At 37.2% G+C, this 25268-nt stretch overlaps 1 protein-coding gene across 3 annotated transcripts; it reads right to left on the bottom strand.

The window, feature by feature from the left end:
* Positions 1-11: 11 nt before the first annotated feature.
* On the bottom strand, positions 12-25193 carry srsf10a (serine and arginine rich splicing factor 10a). 3 transcript variants are annotated; one of them, XM_061958711.2, is made up of 6 exons: positions 24975-25193; positions 22722-22826; positions 22089-22192; positions 11490-11646; positions 11362-11412; positions 12-399 (listed from the first exon to the last, which is right to left on the bottom strand). In XM_061958711.2, the coding sequence occupies exons 1-6, from the start codon at positions 25037-25039 to the stop codon at positions 150-152; spliced, it is 732 nt and encodes a 243-aa protein (XP_061814695.1). In that variant the 5' UTR covers positions 25040-25193; the 3' UTR covers positions 12-149. The 3 variants fall into 3 exon arrangements, with proteins under 3 accessions (XP_061814695.1, XP_061814694.2, XP_061814693.2); XM_061958710.2 differs by lacking the exon at positions 22722-22826 and adding an exon at positions 22359-22639 and having other exon boundaries at positions 11508-11646; positions 22089-22195; positions 24975-25130; XM_061958709.2 differs by lacking the exon at positions 22722-22826 and adding an exon at positions 22359-22639 and having other exon boundaries at positions 22089-22195; positions 24975-25130.
* Positions 25194-25268: the final 75 nt, after the last annotated feature.

A 25268-nucleotide genomic window follows, 5' to 3' on the forward strand; every position in this document is an offset into this window, starting at 1 on the left:
TTTCTCACAAGTTGTATGCATGTCCTTTTTATTCAAGAGTACAGAACATAATTATAATTCCCTTCAGGATACGACACAGAAAAGTCTACTATCTAGTAGCATGAATCAAAGTATTAAACGGAGACTAGAACTTAAGAGGTTGGAGCAGCTCACCGACCTCCTGACTTGCATTCGGCCCAGGACCTGGACCGTGAGCGGGACACAGACCTGGACAAAGACCGTGACGGAGATCGTCCTGATGGACGCTTGTGGGTACCGGGGTTCTGATGGAACTCTTCGGCGGAAGTCCTGGACCGGCTCCTTTTACTCTTGCCTTTGGACCTGGAGCTGGACGCTGAGCGGTTCCTGCCAGTCCCTTCATGCTGGGTCCTGTGGCGGTTGTGTGCGGCGCTCTTGTGCCTGGTCACAAACATAAGGCATACAGCTTCTACCAGAACCATTTCAAAACATGTGACATTTCTGCTTGTATTTCCAATATTATTAGGGCCCGCATGGCCCATTACATAAGGACTCCCACAGGGAGTCCTTATGCAATGGGACATAAGGACCTGTTGAATTTCTAAGGTTTTATTATTATTATGCCGCCTTTTTGAGCACTAATTTGACCCACTTAACATGCTTCAAAACTCACCATATTTGACCCACACATCAGGACCTACGAAAATTGTCTTTTGATAAAAAAAACCGAACCCCAAAACTCAATTGCGCCCCCTAGGGAAAAAAAACTAGACTGCCTGTAACTCCCACTACGAAGGTCAGAGAGACATGAAACAAAATTCTCTATGTAGGTCTGACTTAGACCTAGATTTCATAATTGTACATCCTTGGGCAGAAATCAACAGGAAGTTGGCAATTCCCCCTTCAAGACAAAAAAGTACTAAAAACAGTCACTTTTGCCTCTGAGCTGTAATTTGACCCCCTTAACATGCTTTAAAACTCACCGAACTGAACTCACACATCAGGACTGGCACAAATTGCGATCCAATAAAAAAACCTAACCCCAAATCTCAAAATTGCGCTCTAGCGCAATTTTTTAATAAAACGCACAAAAAACTGCTCCTCGGAAGAAAAAAATGACAAAACTGCCTGTAACTCCCACTGGGAAGGTCGGAGAGACATGAAACAAAAACCTCTATGTAGGTCTCACTTAGACCTACATTTCATAGATTGACAACCCCCAGCAAAAATCAACAGGAAGTTTGCTATTCCCTCTTCAAAACACATTTTTTGTAAAAACCGGTCACCTTCCTTCAGAAACTATCTCCTCTGAGCGCGTTTGTCGTTTCGGCTTCAAACTAACACAGGAGAGAGATTGAACCCTTGTGATTACGACAGAAGCGCTTTTTTTCTAACTGCTCCGGTTTTGATTTTATGACCCTTCAAAGACCCGCTGCGCTGATGCTGCTGCGCTGCTGTTTTTTTAAGATGGCTGCTTAAAAGCAGGAAGCACCAACGTGCCCACACAATGCAGACAAGGTAGGTACACTAGACAAAAGTCTTGGGACACGTCAGACTAAAAGTAGACAAAAGTATTGGGACACTTATGACTATCACTGGACAAAAGTATTGGGACATTTAGGACTAGCACCTGCCAAATATGCGGGCCCGACCAATGCTGCTTGCAGCTTTAATTACTTGTTACATTTCTGAACATTGTTCTAGCCACACCACCGCTAATTTACCAAAGCTGATACTTAACATCTAAGATCATTTGATTACATTTTGTATCCCAATTAGAATTTGACAAAAATCAATTAATTTAAATTGCTTCAGACTCGGCTCTGATTACAATCCTTTGGTTTTAACCTTTTAAAAGGGGTCATTTTATGCAATACCAACTTTTCCCCGATGATACCTGTTAGAAAGCGGAGGGGTACCTAACAGTACTGTTTGGTGGAAAGTAGTTCTAGAAGAGAATGTCATCAATGCGCTCGTTACAAAAACAAAAGTACAACATTGCATACTTTTTAATGTCAATCCTATTTGGTGGACTGATCTTTTAAACATAAAAATGGTTTATATATATATGCTAAAACTACTGTGGAAGAGGAATAGTTTCAGTTACACAAATTCCTCAATAAATTCACTAAAACATCTTCATGGACTGATTATGTTTAGCGCCTTGAAAATCAACTCTACCTTGAAAGTCATTTTTTGGTCTTAAAAATGAACTTTTACCTTGAAAATCATTTTTTGTCTCGAAAATCAACTTTTACCTTAAAAATAATTTTTGTCTTAAACCATTTTTTGTCATAAAAATCAACTTTTACCTTGAAAATTATTTTTTATCTTGAAAACCATTTTTTGTGTCATGAAAATGAACTTTTACCTTGAAAATCATTTTTTGTCTTGAAAATCAACTTCTACCTTGAAAGTCTTTTTGGTCGTAAAACATCAAACATTTACCTTTACTTTTTGTGTCATGAAAATGAACTTTTACCTTGAAAATAATGTTTTGTCTTGAAAAGCAACTTTTACCTTAAAAATAATTTTTGTCTTGAAAACCATTTTTTGTCATAAAAATCAACTTTTACCTTAAAAATAATGTTTTGTCATGAAAAGCAACTTTTACCTTAAAAATAATTTTTGTCTTGAAAACCATTTTTTGTCATAAAAATCAACTTTTACCTTAAAAATAATGTTTTGTCATGAAAAGCAACTTTTACCTTAAAAATAATTTTTGTCTTGAAAACCATTTTTTGTCATAAAAATCAACTTTTACCTTGAAAATTATTTTTTGTCTTGAAAACCATTTTTTGTTTCATGAAAATGAACTTTTACCTTGAAAATCTTTTTTGTCTTAAACCATTTTTTGTCATGAAAATCAACTTTTACCTTGAAAATCATTTTTTTGTCTTGAAAATCAACTTCTACCTTGAAAGTCTTTTGGTCGTAAAAATCAACATTTACCTTGAAAATATTTTTTTGTCTTGAAAACCATTTTTTGTGTCATGAAAATGAACTTGTACCTTGAAAATCTTTTTTGTCTTAAACCATTTTTTGTCATGAAAATCAACTTTTACCTTGAAAATCTTTTTTTGTCATGAAAATCAACTTTTACCTTGAAAATTATTTTTTGTCTTGAAAACCATTTTTTTGGTCATAAAAATCAACTTTTACCTTAAAAATAATGTTTTGTCATGAAAAGCAACTTTTACCTTAAAAATATTTTTTGTCTTGAAAACCATTTTTTGTGTCATGAAAATGAACTTTTACCTTGAAAATAATTTTTTGTCTTGAAAATCAACTTCTACCTTGAAAGTCTTTTGGTCGTAAAAATCAACATTTACCTTGAAAATATTTTTTTGTCTTGAAAACCATTTTTTGTGTCATGAAAATGAACTTGTACCTTGAAAATCTTTTTTGTCTTAAACCATTTTTTGTCATGAAAATCAACTTTTACCTTGAAAATCTTTTTTTGTCATGAAAATCAACTTTTACCTTGAAAATTATTTTTTGTCTTGAAAACCATTTTTTGTCATAAAAATCAACTTTTACCTTAAAAATAATGTTTTGTCATGAAAAGCAACTTTTACCTTAAAAATAATTTTTGTCTTGAAAACCATTTTTTGTCATAAAAATCAACTTTTACCTTGAAAATTATTTTTTGTCTTGAAAACCATTTTTTGTTTCATGAAAATGAACTTTTACCTTGAAAATCTTTTTTGTCTTAAACCATTTTTTGTCATGAAAATCAACTTTTACCTTGAAAATCTTTTTTTGTCATGAAAATCAACTTTTACCTTGAAAATTATTTTTTGTCTTGAAAACCATTTTTTGTCATAAAAATCAACTTTTACCTTAAAAATAATGTTTTGTCATGAAAAGCAACTTTTACCTTAAAAATAATTTTTGTCTTGAAAACCATTTTTTGTCATAAAAATCTACTTTTACCTTGAAAATTATTTTTTGTCTTGAAAATCAACTTCTACCTTGAAAGTCTTTTGGTCGTAAAAATCAACATTTACCTTGAAAATATTTTTTTGTCTTGAAAACCATTTTTTGTGTCATGAAAATGAACTTGTACCTTGAAAATCTTTTTTGTCTTAAACCATTTTTTGTCATGAAAATCAACTTTTACCTTGAAAATCTTTTTTTGTCATGAAAATCAACTTTTACCTTGAAAATTATTTTTTGTCTTGAAAACCATTTTTTGTCATAAAAATCAACTTTTACCTTAAAAATAATGTTTTGTCATGAAAAGCAACTTTTACCTTAAAAATAATTTTTGTCTTGAAAACCATTTTTTGTCATAAAAATCTACTTTTACCTTGAAAATTATTTTTTGTCTTGAAAACCATTTTTTGTTTCATGAAAATGAACTTTTACCTTGAAAATCTTTTTTGTCTTAAACCATTTTTTGTCATGAAAATCAACTTTTACCTTGAAAATAATTTTTTGTCTTGAAAATCAACTTCTACCTTGAAAGTCTTTTGGTCGTAAAAATCAACATTTACCTTGAAAATATTTTTTTGTCTTGAAAACCATTTTTTGTGTCATGAAAATGAACTTGTACCTTGAAAATCTTTTTTGTCTTAAACCATTTTTTGTCATGAAAATCAACTTTTACCTTGAAAATCTTTTTTTGTCATGAAAATCAACTTTTACCTTGAAAATTATTTTTTGTCTTGAAAACCATTTTTTGTCATAAAAATCAACTTTTACCTTAAAAATAATGTTTTGTCATGAAAAGCAACTTTTACCTTAAAAATAATTTTTGTCTTGAAAACCATTTTTTGTCATAAAAATCTACTTTTACCTTGAAAATTATTTTTTGTCTTGAAAACCATTTTTTGTTTCATGAAAATGAACTTTTACCTTGAAAATCTTTTTTGTCTTAAACCATTTTTTGTCATGAAAATCAACTTTTACCTTGAAAATCATTTTTTGTCTTGAAAATCAACTTCTACCTTGAAAGTCTTTTGGTCGTAAAAATCAACATTTACCTTGAAAATATTTTTTTGTCTTGAAAACCATTTTTTGTGTCATGAAAATGAACTTGTACCTTGAAAATCTTTTTTGTCTTAAACCATTTTTTGTCATGAAAATCAAATTTTACCTTGAAAATTATTTTTTGTCTTGAAAACCATTTTTTGTGTCATGAAAATGAACTTTTACCTTGAAAATAATTTTTTGTCTTGAAAATCAACTTCTACCTTGAAAGTCTTTTGGTTGTAAAAATCAACATTTACCTTGAAAATAATGTTTTGTCTTGAAAGGCAACTTTTACCTTCTAAATCATTTTTTGTCATGAAAATCAACTCTTAAATAATTTTACCTTGAAATTAATTTTTTGTCATGAAAATCATTTTTTGTCTTGAAAATCAACTTTTACCGTAACAATAATTTTTGCCCTAAACCATTTTTTGTCATGAAAATCATTTTGTCTTGAAAATCAACTTTTACCTGGAAAATCATTTTTTTTGTCATGAAAATCAACTTCTACCTTGAAAGTAATTTTTTGGTCGTAAAAATCAACATTTACCTTGAAAATAATTTTTTGTCTTGAAAACCATTTTTGTGTCATGACAATGAACTTTTACCTTAAAAATAATTTTTTGTCTTGAAAATCAACGTTTACCTTAAAAATAATTTTTTGTCTTGAAAACCATTTTTTGCCATGAAAATCAACTTTTACCTTGAAAATTGTTTTTGTCTTCATTGGGTAAGTCCCGGAAATGTGATATGGAACCATGAGATGTTTATAAAACAATCTTGCCTTCATACTTCCTCCAAACGCAGCAGGAGCACACATGCTTGGGCTTTTGTCTACAACTGATTAATATGTGAGACAAACACTTGACATTCATGGTTAATGTAAAATTATTTCAGCCTTTACCGTGTTCGAATAGTAAGACTTGGCCATTTCTATTATAATAATGAGATTGTAAAGGTCTTATTGATCCGATGTTGAGTTGAAGTTAAATATTAAGTGTCTGGATGTATTCTTAGTTGCCAAAAAGAGATTGTAGAGAAGTAATATTTTGATATTGACACATCTCATCTGAGCATAAATGACTAGAATACCATTTGAAGACAGACAGGTGGTGTGTCAATATTACTGCACAAGCTGTTGCGTTTTCAACCATGCGGCTAATTTATGGCTTTTTTTTTTAAAACAATAAACTACAATTATAAAACAAATCCACAACATTCAAACCCCAAACATTGTGGCTTCACTAGCAGCGGTGTCGCCCTCTGCTGGTCACATTCAGCACTGCAAGTATTAAACGAGGTTTGATCTTTACTCTCAGACAAAGAACACGATCACGAATACAAAGACATCACAAGGTCAGCTATTTCAATACAAAAAAATATATATATATTTATGCAAGAATATATCTACTTACAAATGTTTGATGAAGTTTACATGCTGGGATTTCTATTGTTACAAAGTGTCCGTCGCTTAAAAGGTCCGACAGGAAACACTAACTGGGGCACTTGCACGGGGCAGGGGTCGGCAACCCAAAATGTTGAAAGAGCCATTTTGGACCAAAAATACAAAACAAATTTGTCTGGAGCCGCAAAACATTAAAAGCCATATTACATACAGATAGTGTGTCATGAGATACAAATTGAATTAGGAGGACTTAAAGGAAACTAAATGAGCTCAAATATAGCTACAAATGAGGTATAATGATGCAATATGTACATATAGCTAGCCTAAATAGCATGTTAGCATCGATTAACTTGCAGTGGGCAAATATGTCTGATTAGCACTCCACACAAGTCAATAACATCAACAAAACTCACCGTTGTGCATTCACGCACAACGTTAAAAGTTTGGTGGACAAAATGAGGCAGAAAAAGAAGTGGCATAAAACACGTCCTAGAAAGTTGTACATGTAAACAAACTAAGGTGAGTTCAAGGACCGCCAAAATTAGTAGGACAAAACGGCGCTCGCCAAATACTCGAATCAGTGAAGCATGTTTAATATAAACATTGTGATTTATAACAATTAGGGAGGCTTGTGTCATGTTTGTCCTCCTACAGAAACCATATTAACACAAAAAAATGTATTTTTTTCCCCCTCATCTTTTTCCATTTTTCATACATTTTTTAAAAAGCTCCAGAGAGCCACTAGGGCGGCTCCAGAGCCGCGGGTTGCCGACCCCCGGGGTACAACATTCATACTTTGTCGTCCCGTCCTTGTTAAAAGTCACAATTTTGCAATTTATTTAGATTTATTTCCCCCAGGGTTGAATGAGTAGTCTTCTTCTACTCACCCCACTGCTGCCTCACTGGCGCCCCCTGCGGGGTGTTGGGAGTACTGCACACACCATCAACCCTAGTTTGAATGGTTTCATCAAGACTATGTGGGTGATGTTTGGCGGGTCGCCAGTTGAATAGAAAATAAACACACTAAATAGATGTTGTTGTTTGTGCATCTTTTGGAGGAGTGCGCTCACTGCAGGTACTGCCGTGCACATCTATTTAGACTAGAGAAGTGGTCCCCAAACTGCGGGCCTGCCAACGTCCAAAATCCGGCCCGTGGGAAGTCCCAAGTTATACAGGTAAAAGCCAGTAAATTAGAATATTTTGAAAAACTTGATTTATTTCAGTAATTGCATTCAAAAGGTGTAACTTGTACATTATATTTATTCATTGCACACAGACTGATGCATTCAAATGTTTATTTCATTTAATTTTGATGATTTGAAGTGGCAACAAATGAAAATCCAAAATTCCGTGTGTCACAAAATTAGAATATTACTTAAGGCTAATACAAAAAAGGGATTTTTAGAAATGTTGGCCAACTGAAAAGTATGAAAATGAAAAATATGAGCATGTACAATACTCAATACTTGGTTGGAGCTCCTTTTGCCTCAATTACTGCGTTAATGCGGCGTGGCATGGAGTCGATGAGTTTCTGGCACTGCTCAGGTGTTATGAGAGCCCAGGTTGCTCTGATAGTGGCCTTCAACTCTTCTGCGTTTTTGGGTCTGGCATTCTGCATCTTCCTTTTCACAATACCCCACAGATTTTCTATGGGGCTAAGGTCAGGGGAGTTGGCGGGCCAATTTAGAACAGAAATACCATGGTCCGTAAACCAGGCACTGGTAGATTTTGCGCTGTGTGCAGGCGCCAAGTCCTGTTGGAACTTGAAATCTCCATCTCCATAGAGCAGGTCAGCAGCAGGAAGCATAAAGTGCTCTAAAACTTGCTGGTAGACGGCTGCGTTGACCCTGGATCTCAGGAAACAGAGTGGACCGACACCAGCAGATGACATGGCACCCCAAACCATCGCCCAACCATGCAAATTTTGCATTTCCTTTGGAAATCGAGGTCCCAGAGTCTGGAGGAAGACAGGAGAGGCACAGGATCCACGTTGCCTGAAGTCTAGTGTAAAGTTTCCACCATCAGTGATGGTTTGGGGTGCCATGTCATCTGCTGGTTTACGGACCATGGTATTTCTGTTCTAAATTGGCCCGCCAACTCCCCTGACCTTAGCCCCATAGAAAATCTGTGGGGTATTGTGAAAAGGAAGATGCAGAATGCCAGACCCAAAAACGCAGAAGAGTTGAAGGCCACTATCAGAGCAACCTGGGCTCTCATAACACCTGAGCAGTGCCAGAAACTCATCGACTCCATGCCACGCCGCATTAACGCAGTAATTGAGGCAAAAGGAGCTCCAACCAAGTATTGAGTATTGTACATGCTCATATTTTTCATTTTCATACTTTTCAGTTGGCCAACATTTCTAAAAATCCCTTTTTTGCATTAAGTAATATTCTAATTTTGTGACACACGGAATTTTGGATTTTCATTTGTTGCCACTTCAAATCATCAAAATTAAATGAAATAAACATTTGAATGCATCAGTCTGTGTGCAATGAATAAATATAATGTACAAGTTACACCTTTTGAATGCAATTACTGAAATAAATCAAGTTTTTCAAAATATTCCAATTTACTGGCTTTTACCTGTATAACAAAGACAATTTAAACTGTCCCATGTGTGATTTCTGTAGGAGTGTTTTCAGGCACATTTGTTCGTGCTATCGTAATGTAATGAAACTAGCGTTGTTAGCATTAGCTAACATGCCAACACATTCTGCTAGCATTATTCATTTACAATGGCATTATTTTTGTATTGTTTCAGTTTGGTAAATTCACCAAAATGTCATCGTGGACTTTAAGTTTGTTTATCTTAAAGTTAAAGTTAAAGTACCAATGATTGTCACACACACACTAGGTGTGGCGAAATTATTCTCTGCATTTGACCCATCACCCTTGATCACCCCCTGGGAGGTGAGGGGAGCAGTGGGCAGCAGCGGTGGCTGCGCCCGGGAATCATTTTGGTGATTTAACCCCCAATTCCAAGCAGGGAGGTAATGGGTCCCATTTTTATAGTCTTTGGTATGACTCGGCCGGGGTTTGAACTCACACCCTACCCATCTCAGGACGGACACTCTAACCACTAGGCCACTGATTGGAGAGCTAGCTTCTGCAGCTAGTGGGTCCATGACACTAACTTTGTTTGAACAGTTTAGAAACAACATATGTAAATACATTTTACAAAATCTGTCTGCATGAATACATGATTTAACAACGTATGTATCCCAGTGTTGTTTATATATACAGTGCATATATTATATATATATTTTAGGGGTGTAACGGTACGTGTATTTGTATTCAACCGTTTCTGTACGGGGGTTCTGCTTCGGTTCGGAGGTGTACCGAATGAGTTTCCACACGGACATATTAAGTAGCGTAACGCACGTTGTGTAAACAATGCACACCGAGGCACAACACACGGCATGCTAGCAGCTAACGGGCTAGGATAGACTGACCATACGTCCTCTTTTCACCGGACATGTCCTCTTTTGCGGAGCTGTCAGGGCGGAGTTTCTTAAATGCCTCAAATGTCCGATATTTTGAGTTAGGGTTGCGTGTATTTTCAATGTACGTTCAGGGTTAAGAAGGGGTTAAAAACAAAACAAATTGTGCGCGCAGCAGCATTGGTGAGGGAGGGGCAGAGACAGAGAGAGAGAGAGAGAGTTATGATAAACGCGCATGCGTCGCCAGGCTCTGCTTTTTATCCATAGATTTATCACATTTAATTTTTTATTATCTATAACAGGGGTGTCAAAAGTGTGCCTCGGAGGCCATTTGCGGCCCACAGCTAATGTTTTAAAGGCCCACGGCACATTCTAAAAATACTATTCAAATAAACAAAAACATAACAAAAGTGAAATAAAAAAGCTTTAAGGTTAAATGTCATTTAGAAAAAGTTGCAACGTTGACTAATAAAACAAAGCTGTTTTTTTTTCTTTCAAACTGTCATTGCTCAAAACATAATATTGACTCAAAATCAATGTTATTATGAATTATTGACCTATCCAAGGTTCCCATTACTTCACATCAAATATTACACTAAGAAAAATATTTTTGGTGGAAGATTTTGCAAATGTGGTAAATAAATAACCCAAAAATGTGTATTTTGTTGTTTTCTTACTGTACCGAAAATGAACCAAACCGTGACCTCTAAACCGAGGTATGTACCGAACCGAAATTTTTGTGTACCGTTACACCCCTAGAGATTGGACCAACAATCACAATATTTTTTTATAGTTTACATATGTATGTATGTATGTGTATATATATATATATATATATATATATATATATATATATATACATACATACACAATAACAAGATCTGATAGCTCAGTTACAGCTCATGTTATTCTATTATGGGTTTTATGTTGCACGATTGCACCAAGTAAAATTCCTAGTTTGTGAAGCCGTCCTCAAACAATGGCAATAAAAACTATTCTGATTGTGATTTATTACTAGGACTTAACATGACGTTAGATTATTTGCACATGCGGGTCTTTGTAGTTATGTTTAGGCAGAGCAACCACAAAAGAACACAAACTAATGCGATTTCTTGTCTTTTCTTTACGTTTAGTTCTGCTCTCAAACACTACTTTTGTAGTGGAGAATAAACTCTATTGCATCACAGAAAGTTTCTCAAAAAATGTAAATGTTCAAACAAACATTTTACAAAGCGATCACTGCAGACACGAGCATGGTTCGATTGTACTCCACAAGATGATGAAAGTGATATTCTTAAGAGACATTTCCATCCAAAGCACTAGTTTTTTCCTGACTTTATGACCTTTATGAGCCACTTCTTTCAGGACTCTATGAAAGCTCTTTATTATCTATTTCAACATCATTTTCTGCTCCAACTCTCACTTGTATTAATACTTTGCTCAAGCTAGTTGACCATGGTGTCAATTAACCCGCGAAGAAGAAAAACAGATGTAAATATTGTCTCTGGTCCTGACACCACTTTCTTCAGGCTTCTGGCTAAAATGATACACCTGTGTTTTATTTTACTATACACTCACATGTCATTTTCATGGCTTCTGCTGCGCCCGTGTCGGCTGTAGGAGCGTGACCTGGAGCAGGAGCAGGAAGACAACCATCAGGTGTGACTAAACAACTCAAAGAGCGTGTTCAATGATCGACATCGTACTCTCTGGGGCTATCGGACCTGCGCCGAGGTCGGCGTTCGTAGGAGGGGCTGCGGGACCAGCGGCGGTCGTAGCTGCGGCTCCGGGAGCGTCTGCGGTGGCCGTCGTCGTCGAAACTGCGCGGAGAATGCCGCTCCTTGGTCTTCATCTGGTTGGGAGCTTGAGATCCAAGAGCAGATATTAAGCAACTTTAGTACACTGGAACCTCTGAGGCCAAAAGTCAGTTTGTTGCATTACAAAGCTATTTTTAAAGATAGTTTAGAACTAAACATTTACTTTTTTGTCACTTCTTTTAGTAGTTTTATTTCCAACGTTACAAACAAGATGAAGAAGGTGGGGCACAGTAACACTGGCTGCTCATTAAAGGGACTGTTTGCAATTTTCTAAACTAACTTTACAATATATTTGAAGCATTATATCCTGCCCTCTTGAGTTTTTCACCCTAGATAAAGATTTCCGACCACACTTGAGACGTACTTCAAGGCTCTCTGGCGCTCCAAGTAAACTAAACTAGGTTATGATCAGGCATACTTGCCAACCTTGAGACCTCCGATTTCGGGAGGTGGGGGCGTGGTCAGGGGTGGGGCATGGCGTGGTTAAGAGGGGAGGAGTATATTGACAGCTAGAATTCACCAAGTCAAGTATTTCATACATATATATATATATATATATATATACACACACACACACACACACAGGTAAAAGCCAGTAAATTAGAATATTTTGAAAAACTTGATTTATTTCAGTAATTGCATTCAAAAGGTGTAACTTGTACATTATATTTATTCATTGCACACAGACTGATGCATTCAAATGTTTATTTCATTTAATTTTGATGATTTGAAGTGGCAACAAATGAAAATCCAAAATTCCGTGTGTCACAAAATTAGAATATTACTTAAGGCTAATACAAAAAAGGGATTTTTAGAAATGTTGGCCAACTGAAAAGTATGAAAATGAAAAATATGAGCATGTACAATACTCAATACTTGGTTGGAGCTCCTTTTGCCTCAATTACTGCGTTAATGCGGCGTGGCATGGAGTCGATGAGTTTCTGGCACTGCTCAGGTGTGATGAGAGCCCAGGTTGCTCTGATAGTGGCCTTCAACTCTTCTGCGTTTTTGGGTCAGAGTGGACCGACACCAGCAGATGACATGGCACCCCAAACCATCACTGATGGTGGAAACTTTACACTAGACTTCAGGCAACGTGGATCCTGTGCCTCTCCTGTCTTCCTCCAGACTCTGGGACCTCGATTTCCAAAGGAAATGCAAAATTTGCATGGTTGGGTGATGGTTTGGGGTGCCATGTCATCTGCTGGTGTCGGTCCACTCTGTTTCCTGAGATCCAGGGTCAACGCAGCCGTCTACCAGCAAGTTTTAGAGCACTTCATGCTTCCTGCTGCTGACCTGCTCTATGGAGATGGAGATTTCAAGTTCCAACAGGACTTGGCGCCTGCACACAGCGCAAAATCTACCCGTGCCTGGTTTACGGACCATGGTATTTCTGTTCTAACTCCAACTCCCCTGACCTTAGCCCCATAGATAATCTGTGGGGTATTGTGAAAAGGAAGATGCAGAATGCCAGACCCAAAATTGGAATTGGGGGTTAAATCACCAAAATGATTCCCGGGCGCGGCCACCGCTGCTGCCCACTGCTCCCCTCACCTCCCAGGGGGTGATCAAGGGTGATGGGTCAAATGCAGAGAATAATCTCGCCACACCTAGTGTGTGTGACAATCATTGGTACTTTAACTTTTTAACTTTTTAAAAACGCAGAAGAGTTGAAGGCCACTATCAGAGCAACCTGGGCTCTCATAACACCTGAGCAGTGCCAGAAACTCATCGACTCCATGCCACGCCGCATTAACGCAGTAATTGAGGCAAAAGGAGCTCCAACCAAGTATTGAGTATTGTACATGCTCATATTTTTCATTTTCATACTTTTCAGTTGGCCAACATTTCTAAAAATCCCTTTTTTGTATTAGCCTTAAGTAATATTCTAATTTTGTGACACACGGAATTTTGGATTTTCATTTGTTGCCACTTCAAATCATCAAAATTAAATGAAATAAACATTTGAATGCATCAGTCTGTGTGCAATGAATAAATATAATGTACAAGTTACACCTTTTGAATGCAATTACTGAAATAAATCAAGTTTTTCAAAATATTCTAATTTACTGGCTTTTACCTGTGTATATATATATATATATATATATATATATATATATATATATATATATATATCTACATCCTGAAAATATGCAAACAAAACTGTGTTTGGATAATTGATACTTCAAACTTGCATAAATAAATATTAAGGAATATAACATAACTTGGCTTCTGAGAGCTTCAAAATGTAGTGAATAAAATGCTAAAGTTGTTGATAAACAAGCAATTATTTTAATAATTAAATATGGTCATTTTAAATGAATTATTATAATAATTTAAAATTAATTATTTCAAATATGTTTATTTTAAGGCTCCAGCTGCTACCCCGGAGGGATTAAGCGGTAGAAAATGGATGGATGGATGGATGTTTATTTTAATGTAAAATTCTATGGCTGGATGTAATAAGGAGTCAGAAAAAATAAAAATAAAAATACAATTAATTTTGATGTTTTTAGCAAAATATAGTAAAAATGCATTTAGTTTTTTTTTTTTAAATTAATAAATATCTATTTTTTTAGGTAAGATAAACATAATAATACAATGTATCTCTAGTCTGGATGATTTAGTTCTTGTCACCCTGTTGTCCTCCCGTAGTGAAAAAAGTCTGTCCTCACTCAGGTCCGCATAGAGCTGGAGGGGGCGTGGCCTCCAGCTCCGGCTGAAAATCGGGAGATTTTCGGGAGAATATTTGTCCCGGGAGGTTTTCGGGAGAGGCGCTGAATTTCGGGAGTCTCCCGGAAAATTCGGGAGGGTTGGCAAGTATGTGATCATGCAATGTAAACATATGGCTAAAAGTGTTATTTTTATTTATATTTGTGACAAAGAATCCTGCTGACATGGTGCAAACTCACTTTGAAGAAAGGACAGCAGCCATACCTCGGGAAACAAAAAAATCGACCTGCATATTAGACAACATGTGTCATTTTTCCTTTAATGGTTTTTGAAATGACAAATGTATGCTCTCCTGCCCGAGCTTGGAGGCTTGCTCCAGAGTACAGGACAAGAGAGAAACCATCCACTCTTCTGCATGTCTGGCATGTATGGAAAACACTAATCTTTCAAGTCTTTGATTTTCCGTGAAATGTTGGCGAGGACGTTGATTTACAGGTTTTACTTTACATTTTTTGTTGTATATTGGACTGCAAAGCTATGGACTAAATCAGGGGTGCTCATTACGTCGATCACGATCTACCGGTCGATCTCGGAGGGTGTGTCAGTCGATCACCAGCCAGGCATTAAAAAAAAAAGTCCTAAAAATGAGCGATCATAAATCTTCACTATGACGTCACTTTCGTCACTTGATTGACATTCACGGCACTCGAGGGTCTTCTGAGAAGACGCTGGCTGCTGCCAGCTCATTAAAATTACCGGCTGGAAGGCAAGAAACACTTTATTTCAACAGACTCTGGCGCCGTACCTGTCGTCAAACCTCCAAAGACCGACTGCACAGTTGCGCTAACAAAATAAGAGTCTCAGAAAGCTGGCGTGCACAAGCTAGCAAGCTATGGAGTTTGCCGACAATGTATTTCTTGTAAAGTGTATACAAAGGAGTACGGAAGCTGGACCAATAAGATGCCAAAAACCAACCACTTTCATGTGGTATTGGACAGAAAGGAGGACTTTTTTTCTCCTCCATTCGAAAATGCGGACCTTATCAGCACCACTGTCTGATTCCTATCAATGCAAGTCATCAGAATCAGGTAATACACCAACTTATATTCTTGTCTTCATGAAAGAAAGGAATCTATATGTGTTAAACATGCTTGTATTATCATTAAACACCTTTAACTTATTAACAATATTAACTATATGTGTTAAACATATATCTTTGCATTATCGCTTGCATTATCTTTAAACACCTTTAACTTGTTAACAATATTAACTATATGTAGTAAACATGCTTGTATTATCATTAAACACCTTTAATTTTTTAACAATATTAACTATATGTGTTAAACATGCTTGCATTATCATTAAACACCTTTAACTTGTTAACAAAAACATATATTTCATAAATAAGTAAATGTAAATTATATATATGAATGAGGTAGATCCCCACGACTTGATCAATTGAAAAGTAGCTCGCCTGCAGAAAAAGTGTGAGCACCCCTGGACTAAATGATGGATAATGCGTAGCTTTATTGCTATGGTTTATCTCTTAAAAAGTACAATGTGTTTAAAAGGGGAACTGCACTTTTTTGTAATTCTATCATTCAAAATCCCTATAAAAGACAAATATGTTTCTTTTTTTAACGTATTCTAAGTAGGCTTTGTCGGGTTTGTCTTTGTGCGATATAGAAAATGACTATATGGTGATATAGGAGTATACGTTCTCACGCAGTTGCTTTTAGCTGCAGGCATTACACTACAGGCTCTTCTCACTCTTGTCTCTCCTCCTCACAGAGACATAAACCAAGCACACCTTCTTACATATGTCACATACTTGTCATACACCCTCGTAGCGGCATAGTAACGTTAGCTGTGATGCTAGCGGAGTGGTGCGAGTGGTAATACGAGAGAGAGGTGGTGCCAATCTGGCAACAACTGAAGGAAGAATTAATTCCAATGAAAAACAGCAGGGGGTCCATCGTCTGGCGGTGGTTTGGCTTCAAGCGGGAAGATGTTGAACAGACAACCGTCAAGTAAAAGCGTTGCTACAAAAAGTAGCATTATTACTGCTAATACGTAGCATCATTTGAAAAGTCACCCGCTAGAGCAGGGGTGCTCACACTTTTTCTGCAGGCGAGCTACTTTTCAATAGATCAAGTCGTGGGGATCTACTTCATTCATATATATCATTTATATTTACCGTATTTTCCGCACTATAAGGCGCACCTAAAAACCACAAATTTTCTCAAAAGCTAACAGTGCGCCTTATAACCCGGTGCGCTTTATTACGATTCATTTTCATAAAGTTTCGATCTCGCAACTTCGGTAAACAGCCGCCATCTTTTTTCCCGGTAGAACAGGAAGCGCTTCTTCTTCTACGCAAGCAACCGCCAAGGTAAGCACCCGCCCCCATAGAACAGGAAGCGCTTCACCCGCCCCCATAGAACAGGAAGCGCTTCTTCTTCTACTGTAAGCTACCGCCCGCCCCCGGAAGAAGAAGAAAAAACGCGCGGATATCACCGTACGTTTCATTTCCTGTTTACATCTGTAAAGACCACAAAATGGCTCCTACTAAGCGATCCGGTTCATAAAAAGACGCAATCTCTCCATCCGCACACGGATTACTACCGTATTTCACAGCAACTGATATTCCTGTGAACCGCACTGTGGAACGGGAGCACGTACGGTGAATATTCGCACCACAGGGAATGAGAAGTCATCCTTCACTGTGGTTCTAGCTTGCCATGCTAATGGCCAGAAACTTCCACCCATGGTGATATTCAAAAGGAAGACCTTGCCAAAAGAGACCTTTCCAGCCGGCGTCATCATAAAAGCTAACTCGAAGGGATAGATGGATGAAGAAAAGATGAGCGAGTGGTTAAGGGAAGTTTACGCGAAGAGGCCGGGTGGCTTTTTTCACACAGCTCCGAAGGCGAACACACCTTCACTAAGACGGGCAGACAGCGCCGGACGACATACGCCAACATCTGCCAGTGGATCGTAAATGCCTGGGCAGATATTTCGGTCACAACTGTGGTCCGAGCTTTCCGGAAGGCAGGATTCACAGAACAACAGCGACACTGACTCCCGATGACTTCGACGAGACGGAACCGGCCATTTTGGATACCACGCTTGCGCAACTTTTCAATTCGGACACCGAAGACGAAGAATTCGAAGGATTTACGAATGAAGAATAACTTCAGAAGGTGAGCGCTATGTTTATTTTGTGTGTTGTGACATTAACGTTCGAGCAACATTATGTTACTATTGCTCTACACCATTTTGAATTTTACTATGTTTGTGATTGCACATTTGCGTACATTTTGGGACAGAGTTGTTAGAACGCTGGTTTTCAATATATTATTAAAGTTTGACTGAACTATCTGACTGTTTTTTTGACATTCACTTTAGCGCAGCGTTTTTTTGACATTCACTTTAGCGCAGCGTAGGCGCGGCTTATAGTCCGGGGCGGCTTATTGGTGGACAAAATTATGAAATATGTAATTCATAGAAGGTGCGGCTAATAATCCGGTGCGCCTTATAGTGCGGAAAATACGGTACTTATTTATGAAATATATGTTTTTGTTAACAAGTTAAAGGTGTTTAATGATAATGCAAGCATGTTTAACACATATAGTTAATATTGTTAATACATTAAAGGTGTTTAATGATAATACAAGTATGTTTAATACATATAGTTAATATAGTTAACAAGTTAAAGGTGTTTAAAGATAATGCAAGCATGTTTAACACATAGTTAATATTGTTAACAAGTTAAAGGTGGTTAAAAATAATACAAGCATGTTTAACACAAATAGTTAATATTGTTAACAACTTAAAGGTGGTTAAAGATAATACAAGCATGTTTAACACATATAGTTAATATTGTTAACAACTTAAAGGTGGTTAAAGATAATACAGGCATGTTTAACACATATAGATTCCTTTCTTTCATGAAGACAAGAATATAAGTTGGTGTATTACCTGATTCTGATGACTTGCATTGATTGGAATCAGACAGTGGTGACGATAACATCCGCATTTTCAAATGGAGGAGAAAAAAAGTCCTCCTTTCTGTCCAATACCACATAAAAAGTGGTTGGTTTTTGGCATCTTATTTGTCCAGCTTCCGTACTCCTTTGTATACACTTTACAAGAAATACATTGTCGACAAAGTCCGTAGCTTGCTAGCTTGTGCACGCCAGCTTTCTGAGACTCTTATTTTGGTAGCGCAGGCAGGATGAAGCAGAGCTTTTATTGTGCAACTGTGCAGTCGGTCTTTGGAGTTTTGACGACAGGTACGGCGCCAGAGTCTGTTGAAATAAAGTGTTTATCGCCTTCCAGTCGGTAATTTTAATGAGCTGGCAGCAGCCAGCGTCATCTCAGAAGACCCTCGGGTGCCGTGAATGTCAATCAAGTGACGAAAGTGACGTCATAGTGAAGATTTATGATCGCTCATTTTTAGGACTATTTTTTTAATGCCTGGCTGGTGATCGACTGACACACCCTCCGAGATCGACCGGTAGATCGCGATCGACGTAATGAGCACCCCTGCGCTAGAGAATGAAGAGTGCTTGAAACTCCGCATGTCAACATCTCCGGCTGGTGCCACACCAACAAAATGCCGAAGCAACCTGCACATCAACACCATTTCCACATCAACACTGTATGAAAAAAATAGTCAACAGGAGATAACGTCCGCAGGAACCTACCACATAGTGAAGGACATACACTATTTGATTTCCTATTATGCAGCTCATTTTTATTCGACACTTATTGAAATATCTTGTGTGACATCATGCACAAAAGTGCACTTCATTTGTTTTAAACTATTGTAGCCAACCACACAGAACTGTGTGGTTGGCCTTTAGAAGGTTCCAGTGAGTACTGTATTTTCCAGACTGTAAGCAGCACCAGTATATAAGCAGCACTTACTACATTTTAGAAGTCGCAGATATATGCTATGTGAAATTAGTTATTTACACAAAAAGATTTTGTGAATGTTTCCAAACAATAAAACAAAACAGAAAAGTCTGACATCTTTATTCATCCTTTATAACTGTGTTTTTCAACCTTTCTTGAGCCAAGGCTTATTTTTTACGTTGAAAAAATGCGGAGGCACACCACCAGTAGAAGTCATTAAAAAAATAAAACTCAGTTGACAGTAAAAAGTCGTTGTCGCAATTGTTGGATATGACTTTAAAGCATAACCAAGCATACATCACTATAGGTCTTGTCTCAAAGTAGGTGTACTGTCACCACCTGTCACATCACACCCTGACTTATTTGGACTTTTTTGCTGTTTTCCTGTGTGTAGTGTTTTACTTATTGTCTTGCGCTCCTAATTTGGTGGCTTTTTCTCTTTTTTTGGTACTTTCCTGTAGCAGTTTCATGTCTTCCTTTGAGCGATATTTCCCGCATATGCTTTGGTTTAGCAATCAGAATATTTCAGTTGTTTTCTTCATTCTTTGTGGGGACATTGTTGATTGTCATGTCATGTTCGGATGTACTTTGTCTTTGCTCCACAGTAAGTCTTTGCTGTCCTCCAGCATTCTGTCTTTGTTTAGCCAGTTCAGTTATAGTTTTGTTCTGCATAGCCTTCCCTAAGCTTCAATGCCTTTTCTTAGGGTGCACTCACCTTTTGTTTATTTTTGGTTTTATCATTAGACACCTTTTTACCTGCACACTGCCTCCCGCTGTTTCCGACATCTACAAAGCAATTAGCTACCTAATGACACATACTGATATGGAAGAGTATTACACGGTTACTCTGCCCAGCACCGACACTCAACAACAACACATCATTTGCAGACTATAATTACTGGTTTGCAAAACATATTTTTGAACCAAATAGGTGAAATTAGATAATCTCACGGCTAGGGATGTCCGATATTTGCCAAAAATTGCGTATCGGCAAGGCATGGGAAAATGCCGATCCAGATCCAGTTTAAAAAAAAACTCCGGTCCGTGTTTTCCAACGCACCGATTTAAATAAAACATTCCACTTTTCTGCTGCTCCGTAATTTCCGTTCCGCATTTTCCAGCACACCTTCAACACAGCCACAATTCTCACGCAGTTGCTTTTAGCTGCTGGCATTACACGACAGGCTTTTCTCACTCTTTCCTGTGTCTCCCTCTCACAGACAGCGAGCGCACCTTCTTACACACGTCACATACTGTCACGTCATACGTCACATACTGTCACGTCATACGTCACATACTGTCACGTCATACGTCACATACGTATACGTCCTCTCCCAGCAGAGAGCGAGGTAGCGGCATGGCTAACGTTAGCTGTGATGCTAGCGCAGCCGCTAAGGTGCGCGCCTGCTGAAGCGTCCTCTGCGCATAGCAATTATATGCCACGCACAAAATCAAATAAAAAAATAAGCGCATAACAATTTTCGACCCACGGACACGACAGAGAAAACAGTTTTCGTCATCATTGTTCAAATATTGTAACGTCTGTCGAGACGCTTATCTCCATTCGGTGCCACACGCCCACACCATCAAAATGCAGAGGCAGGCAAAAATGTCCACATCAACACCGTATGAAAAAATTAGTGATTTTTTTAGTTGTGATTTCCTTCTCTGCATGAAAGTTTAAAAGTAGCATATATTAATGCAGTATGAAGAAGAATGTTTTAATGTAGACATGCAAGCCTTGAAAGAAAATTTTGAAAATCAAGACTACATTTCCTGCAAATGGGTGCATTTCTACCCTATATTTTAACTTTAGATTTATTCTCATATCAAACTCTTTTGGCTGTCTTTTTGACACTTACATCCGGCGCCCCCTCCACACCCTGGATTATAAATAATGTAAATAATTCAATGTGATTATCTTGTGTGATGACTGTATTATGATGATAGTATATATCTGATAGTATATATCTGTATCATGAATCAATTTAAGTGGACCCCGACTTAAACAAGTTGAAAAACTTATTGGGGTCTTACCATTTAGTGGTCAATTGTACGGAATATGTACTTCACTGTGCAACCTACTAATAAAAGTCTCAATCAATCAATCAAAACACATAGAATCATCATACTGCTGTGATTATATGTATCAAGTGTTCATTCAAGGCTAAGGCAAAATATCGAGATATATATCGTGTATCGCAATATGGCCTTAAAATATCGCAATATTAAAAAAAGGCCATATCGCCCAGCCCGAGTTCAATGATGCCATTTCTGTTTGTCATGTATCATTTTGTCTATTTTGTGTTTATCCTTGAATAAACAGGTCAGTTTCTTGTTACCAACCATTGTGTATTATTCAAACTCCCCTAATTCAGCTGGCTAGTTGTTATCAAGAGTACTAAAACCCTTTTCAACATGATTCTGACAACTAAGTAGGCTAAATAACTTTAATACATGCTCGGATAGGCCAGTATCGGTCAGTATCGGTATCGGATCGGAAATGCAAAAACAATATCGGTATCGGATCGGAAGTGCAAAAACCTGGATCGGGACATCCCTACTCACGGCACACTAGTGTGTGGTTGAAAAACACTGCTTTATAAGATGAGTAAGATTTTCTCCTTTTTAATATGATGTTCAATATGTTTAATCAGGATTCTTCTGCCTTGTACTTTGTAAACACTTTTGAGTTTGAACTGTTTCTTAAAATGGATCATTTTAGTACATGGTGTGCTTTCTTTGCTAAATCCATTCCAGAATTTAGCAGATAGCATACAAAAATCCATTAGGTTGGTCGCACCTTTGGGTTCTAAGCTTGGGGAAAAAGTAGCGGCTTATAGTCTGGAAAACACGGTGCTTTGAAGGGGAAAAGCTGAGTTTAGGCGCTCTTACTCTTGCGGTCTCCTTGGGCGAACTGGATCTCGATCTGGCGCCCACACACCCACTTGCGGTCCAGGTAGTGGAGGGCGTCCTCGGCATCGCTGACGTCTTCGAACGTGCTGACATGTGTTAAGGCTTTTTGTTTTTGTGGTGACATTAGAACATGAACACATTCTTTGCTGGCCATCATCATCATTGATATGTGGATCAAGATTGCAATAACAAGTCTGTGATTGGTGGACAAGACAAATGTCGCAGGTGAATCAGGTTAGAGGAGGATACGTAAAGTTTGTTTGGTTACCTTTGTAACATGCTTGACCTTTGACCTTGAGCTTGCTCTTTAATGCCTTGGCAGACGAATTCACCGCTTGTCTTTGCCCAATAAACACTTTGCTTTTCTGTCCTTTGGCTTTTTCTCCTTTGTGCATCTTCATGCTTTTGCTCTGTGCGTTCTAGCGCTTCTGGTCTTTGGCTGCAATCTACTCTCGACTACTTTCGCTTTCTCTCTTTCTTTGGGGAGAAAGAATGGGCGGGCAGAACTCCAGAACTGTATCTTTACCATTCTGAGGTAACAACAGAAGAAATAGTAGTTAGCAGTGAGCGCCCTCAGGATGGATGAACACACAAGAAAATAATAAAGGATATTGAATGTAAGCAAATCCTCTTGCTCGCCGCGTATAGAAGTCAAGTGGAATGTAGACGTCTACAACAGGCCCATAACGACCAAACTCACGTCGTAAATCTTCTGGCCTAAAGTGTCATGAAATAAACACATTTATTCCGGTGGCTGGCATGGCCACCTTGGAGCTGAAGCCCACAATCTGAGTATGTGAGTGTGAATACACACAATCTATACACTTCTACGTGTTAAAGGTTTGAATTGAAGTCAACACACAGTCAATACAACACATTTGAATTGAAGCTGAAAAGAAGCATCACACATTTACAGCAAAATAGAAAAAAAAGATGACAGTTTGGGTGATTTGTACTGAAAAACCACTCAACAAAATAAAAAACATCAACCTCTTATATGTTAATCTTTACAATTGTATTACTATTGTTCATTACCAGAGACATTTTATTTGTATCATCTAGAATTTATAATAAATTATAAACAATCACAACTTACTTCATGCTAGGAGTGGTGCCTACTTTTTAGCACAACTTTGCAAACAAATCGCCTTTTATTTACAAGTGTTTGTGTGAAAGTCCTATCTTGCAACTTCATTCTTGTACAGTTCTCACAATTTCAGCAATTAAAAAGACACAAAACATCTGAATATTGCCGCCATACACCGCGAGTAACACTACAAAAAAGTTGGATTAAATATTTATTTTAAAATGTTTTAGTACAATGTTATATCAAAATATCATAACACGTAAAAAACAACAACAATGATGATCATTCTGTCTAGTCTTTATTTGTAATGATTGTCTTACCGGAAACAAACGTATTACCTTTCCAAATTAAAAGCATACCGATAATAACATCCGGCTGGATATGTATTACACCTGGGCGATATATCGATTTAATTGATATATTTGAGTTTTTTGTTGTGCAAACTACTATGTAATCATCTCAATATTTGACTTCTTTATTTATTTCCATACAATGTACAATACTACCTTTATATTTAGAGTAGTTTTTTTTATTCAAAACAAAAGTTTTACATTTCCACTATATTGATCTGATTGATTTTCATTACTGTTTAATGATTAGTGGTATCTTTTTTTATTTATCTACTGGAATGTATTTATTTGCACCCAATGTGCAATGCTACATTTTTATTCACAGAGACAGAAGTTTTAAGTTTGCACTTTATTGATCTGGTTGATTTTAGGGCTGCAACAACTAATCGATTAAATCGATTATAAAAATAGTTGGCGATTAATTTAGTCATCGATTCGTTGGACCTATGCTATGCGCATAGGCAATTTTTTTTATTTTTATAAACCTTTATTTATAAACTGCAACATGTACAAACAGCTGAGAAACATTAATCAAAATAAGTATGGTGCCAGTATGCTGTTTTTCCCCGAATAAAATACTGGAAAGGATAGAAATGTAGTCTGTCTCTTTTATCCGATTATTAATCGATTAATCGAAGTAATAATCGGCAGATTAATCGATGATCAAATGAATTGTTAGTTTCAGCCCTAGTTGATTTGTATTACTATTTAATGATTATTCTGAGGGGTACAAAATGGATGGGATGGTATATTTATTGGTATATTGCAGTTTATTTGCATGCAGTGTGCAATGCTAAATGTTTGTCCACATACCGGTAAGTATATTATTCAAGCAGAAGTATTGCCTCCCAAAGGAAGCTCTTAATTTAGTTCTTAAAAAAGCCCAATTTCCATCTGGTCTCAAAAGAACCTTGTATAAATATAATTTGTTTATTTGCTAAGACTAAGATGCAGTGTCATTAATGGTAGTTTTTGATCAAACAAAAGTAAAATGACCTGTCATTTGTATTAAAACCAGCATATATCGATTTTTTTTTTAAATGGGATATTTTATTTTTAGACCATATCGTATGTAGGTAAGAATATATAATTATTTATATATATATATCTTTATGAGTAAATAATAAATGGCGGTATCTACAGCAGCGACATGTTTTATTTTAAGAACTTCCGGTCTTTAAAAGGTGACCGTAACATTAACTTCACTGCCGGACGTGACGTCATCAATGCTATATACAACAATAACGTTTTCTTTATTAGAATGTATTTGAAATAATGGCATTGTTCTCAGGAATAGAACATTTAGTGCGTCAAGCCGAACTAAACACGACAATATTAAAATATTCGAGGTAATTTACCAACAAAGGCTCAAGTTGCGCTAGCACGTTTAGCTCAAGCATGCTAACGGACGCTTCGTCCAGAACGTACCTGACTTCGTCGGAGATATTCCGGACAAAGAGAGAGGAGTTCGGTGGCCGTAGGTATCTCGTCATGATTGCAGACGATAAAATAGCAAAAAGTTGGACAAAAGTGCGCCTTTACACGTCCTGTTGCTGACTGCAGTTGCTCCTGGCTGCGGCTTGCAAGCTAACAGCTAGGCTAAGCTACGTGGCTGGGTGGACGTGATTAGCGCATGCGCAAATGGGGAGTTATGCGTGCGGTGCGTTCAGGACTGTCGGTGAAAACAAAGAACAAAACACAGAATAGGCTTTCAGCTAAAAC

The sequence above is a fragment of the Nerophis lumbriciformis genome, linkage group LG04, assembly GCF_033978685.3.
Source record: "Nerophis lumbriciformis linkage group LG04, RoL_Nlum_v2.1, whole genome shotgun sequence".
NCBI lineage: Eukaryota > Metazoa > Chordata > Actinopteri > Syngnathiformes > Syngnathidae > Nerophis > Nerophis lumbriciformis.

What these genes read in the sequence shown, in the direction of transcription:
- srsf10a (XM_061958711.2), bottom strand. Translation starts at nt 25,039, where the DNA reads ATGACGAGATACCTACGGCCACCGAACTCCTCTCTCTTTGTCCGGAAT. An exon ending in AGAGGATTTGCTTACATTCA is followed by an intron (nt 22,193 to 22,721) that starts ATATCCTTTATT and finishes ACATGTCAGCAC; the next exon opens with GTTCGAAGACGTCAGCGATG. An exon ending in AGGTCCGATAGCCCCAGAGA is followed by an intron (nt 11,413 to 11,489) that starts GTACGATGTCGA and finishes CTCCTGCTCCAG; the next exon opens with GTCACGCTCCTACAGCCGAC.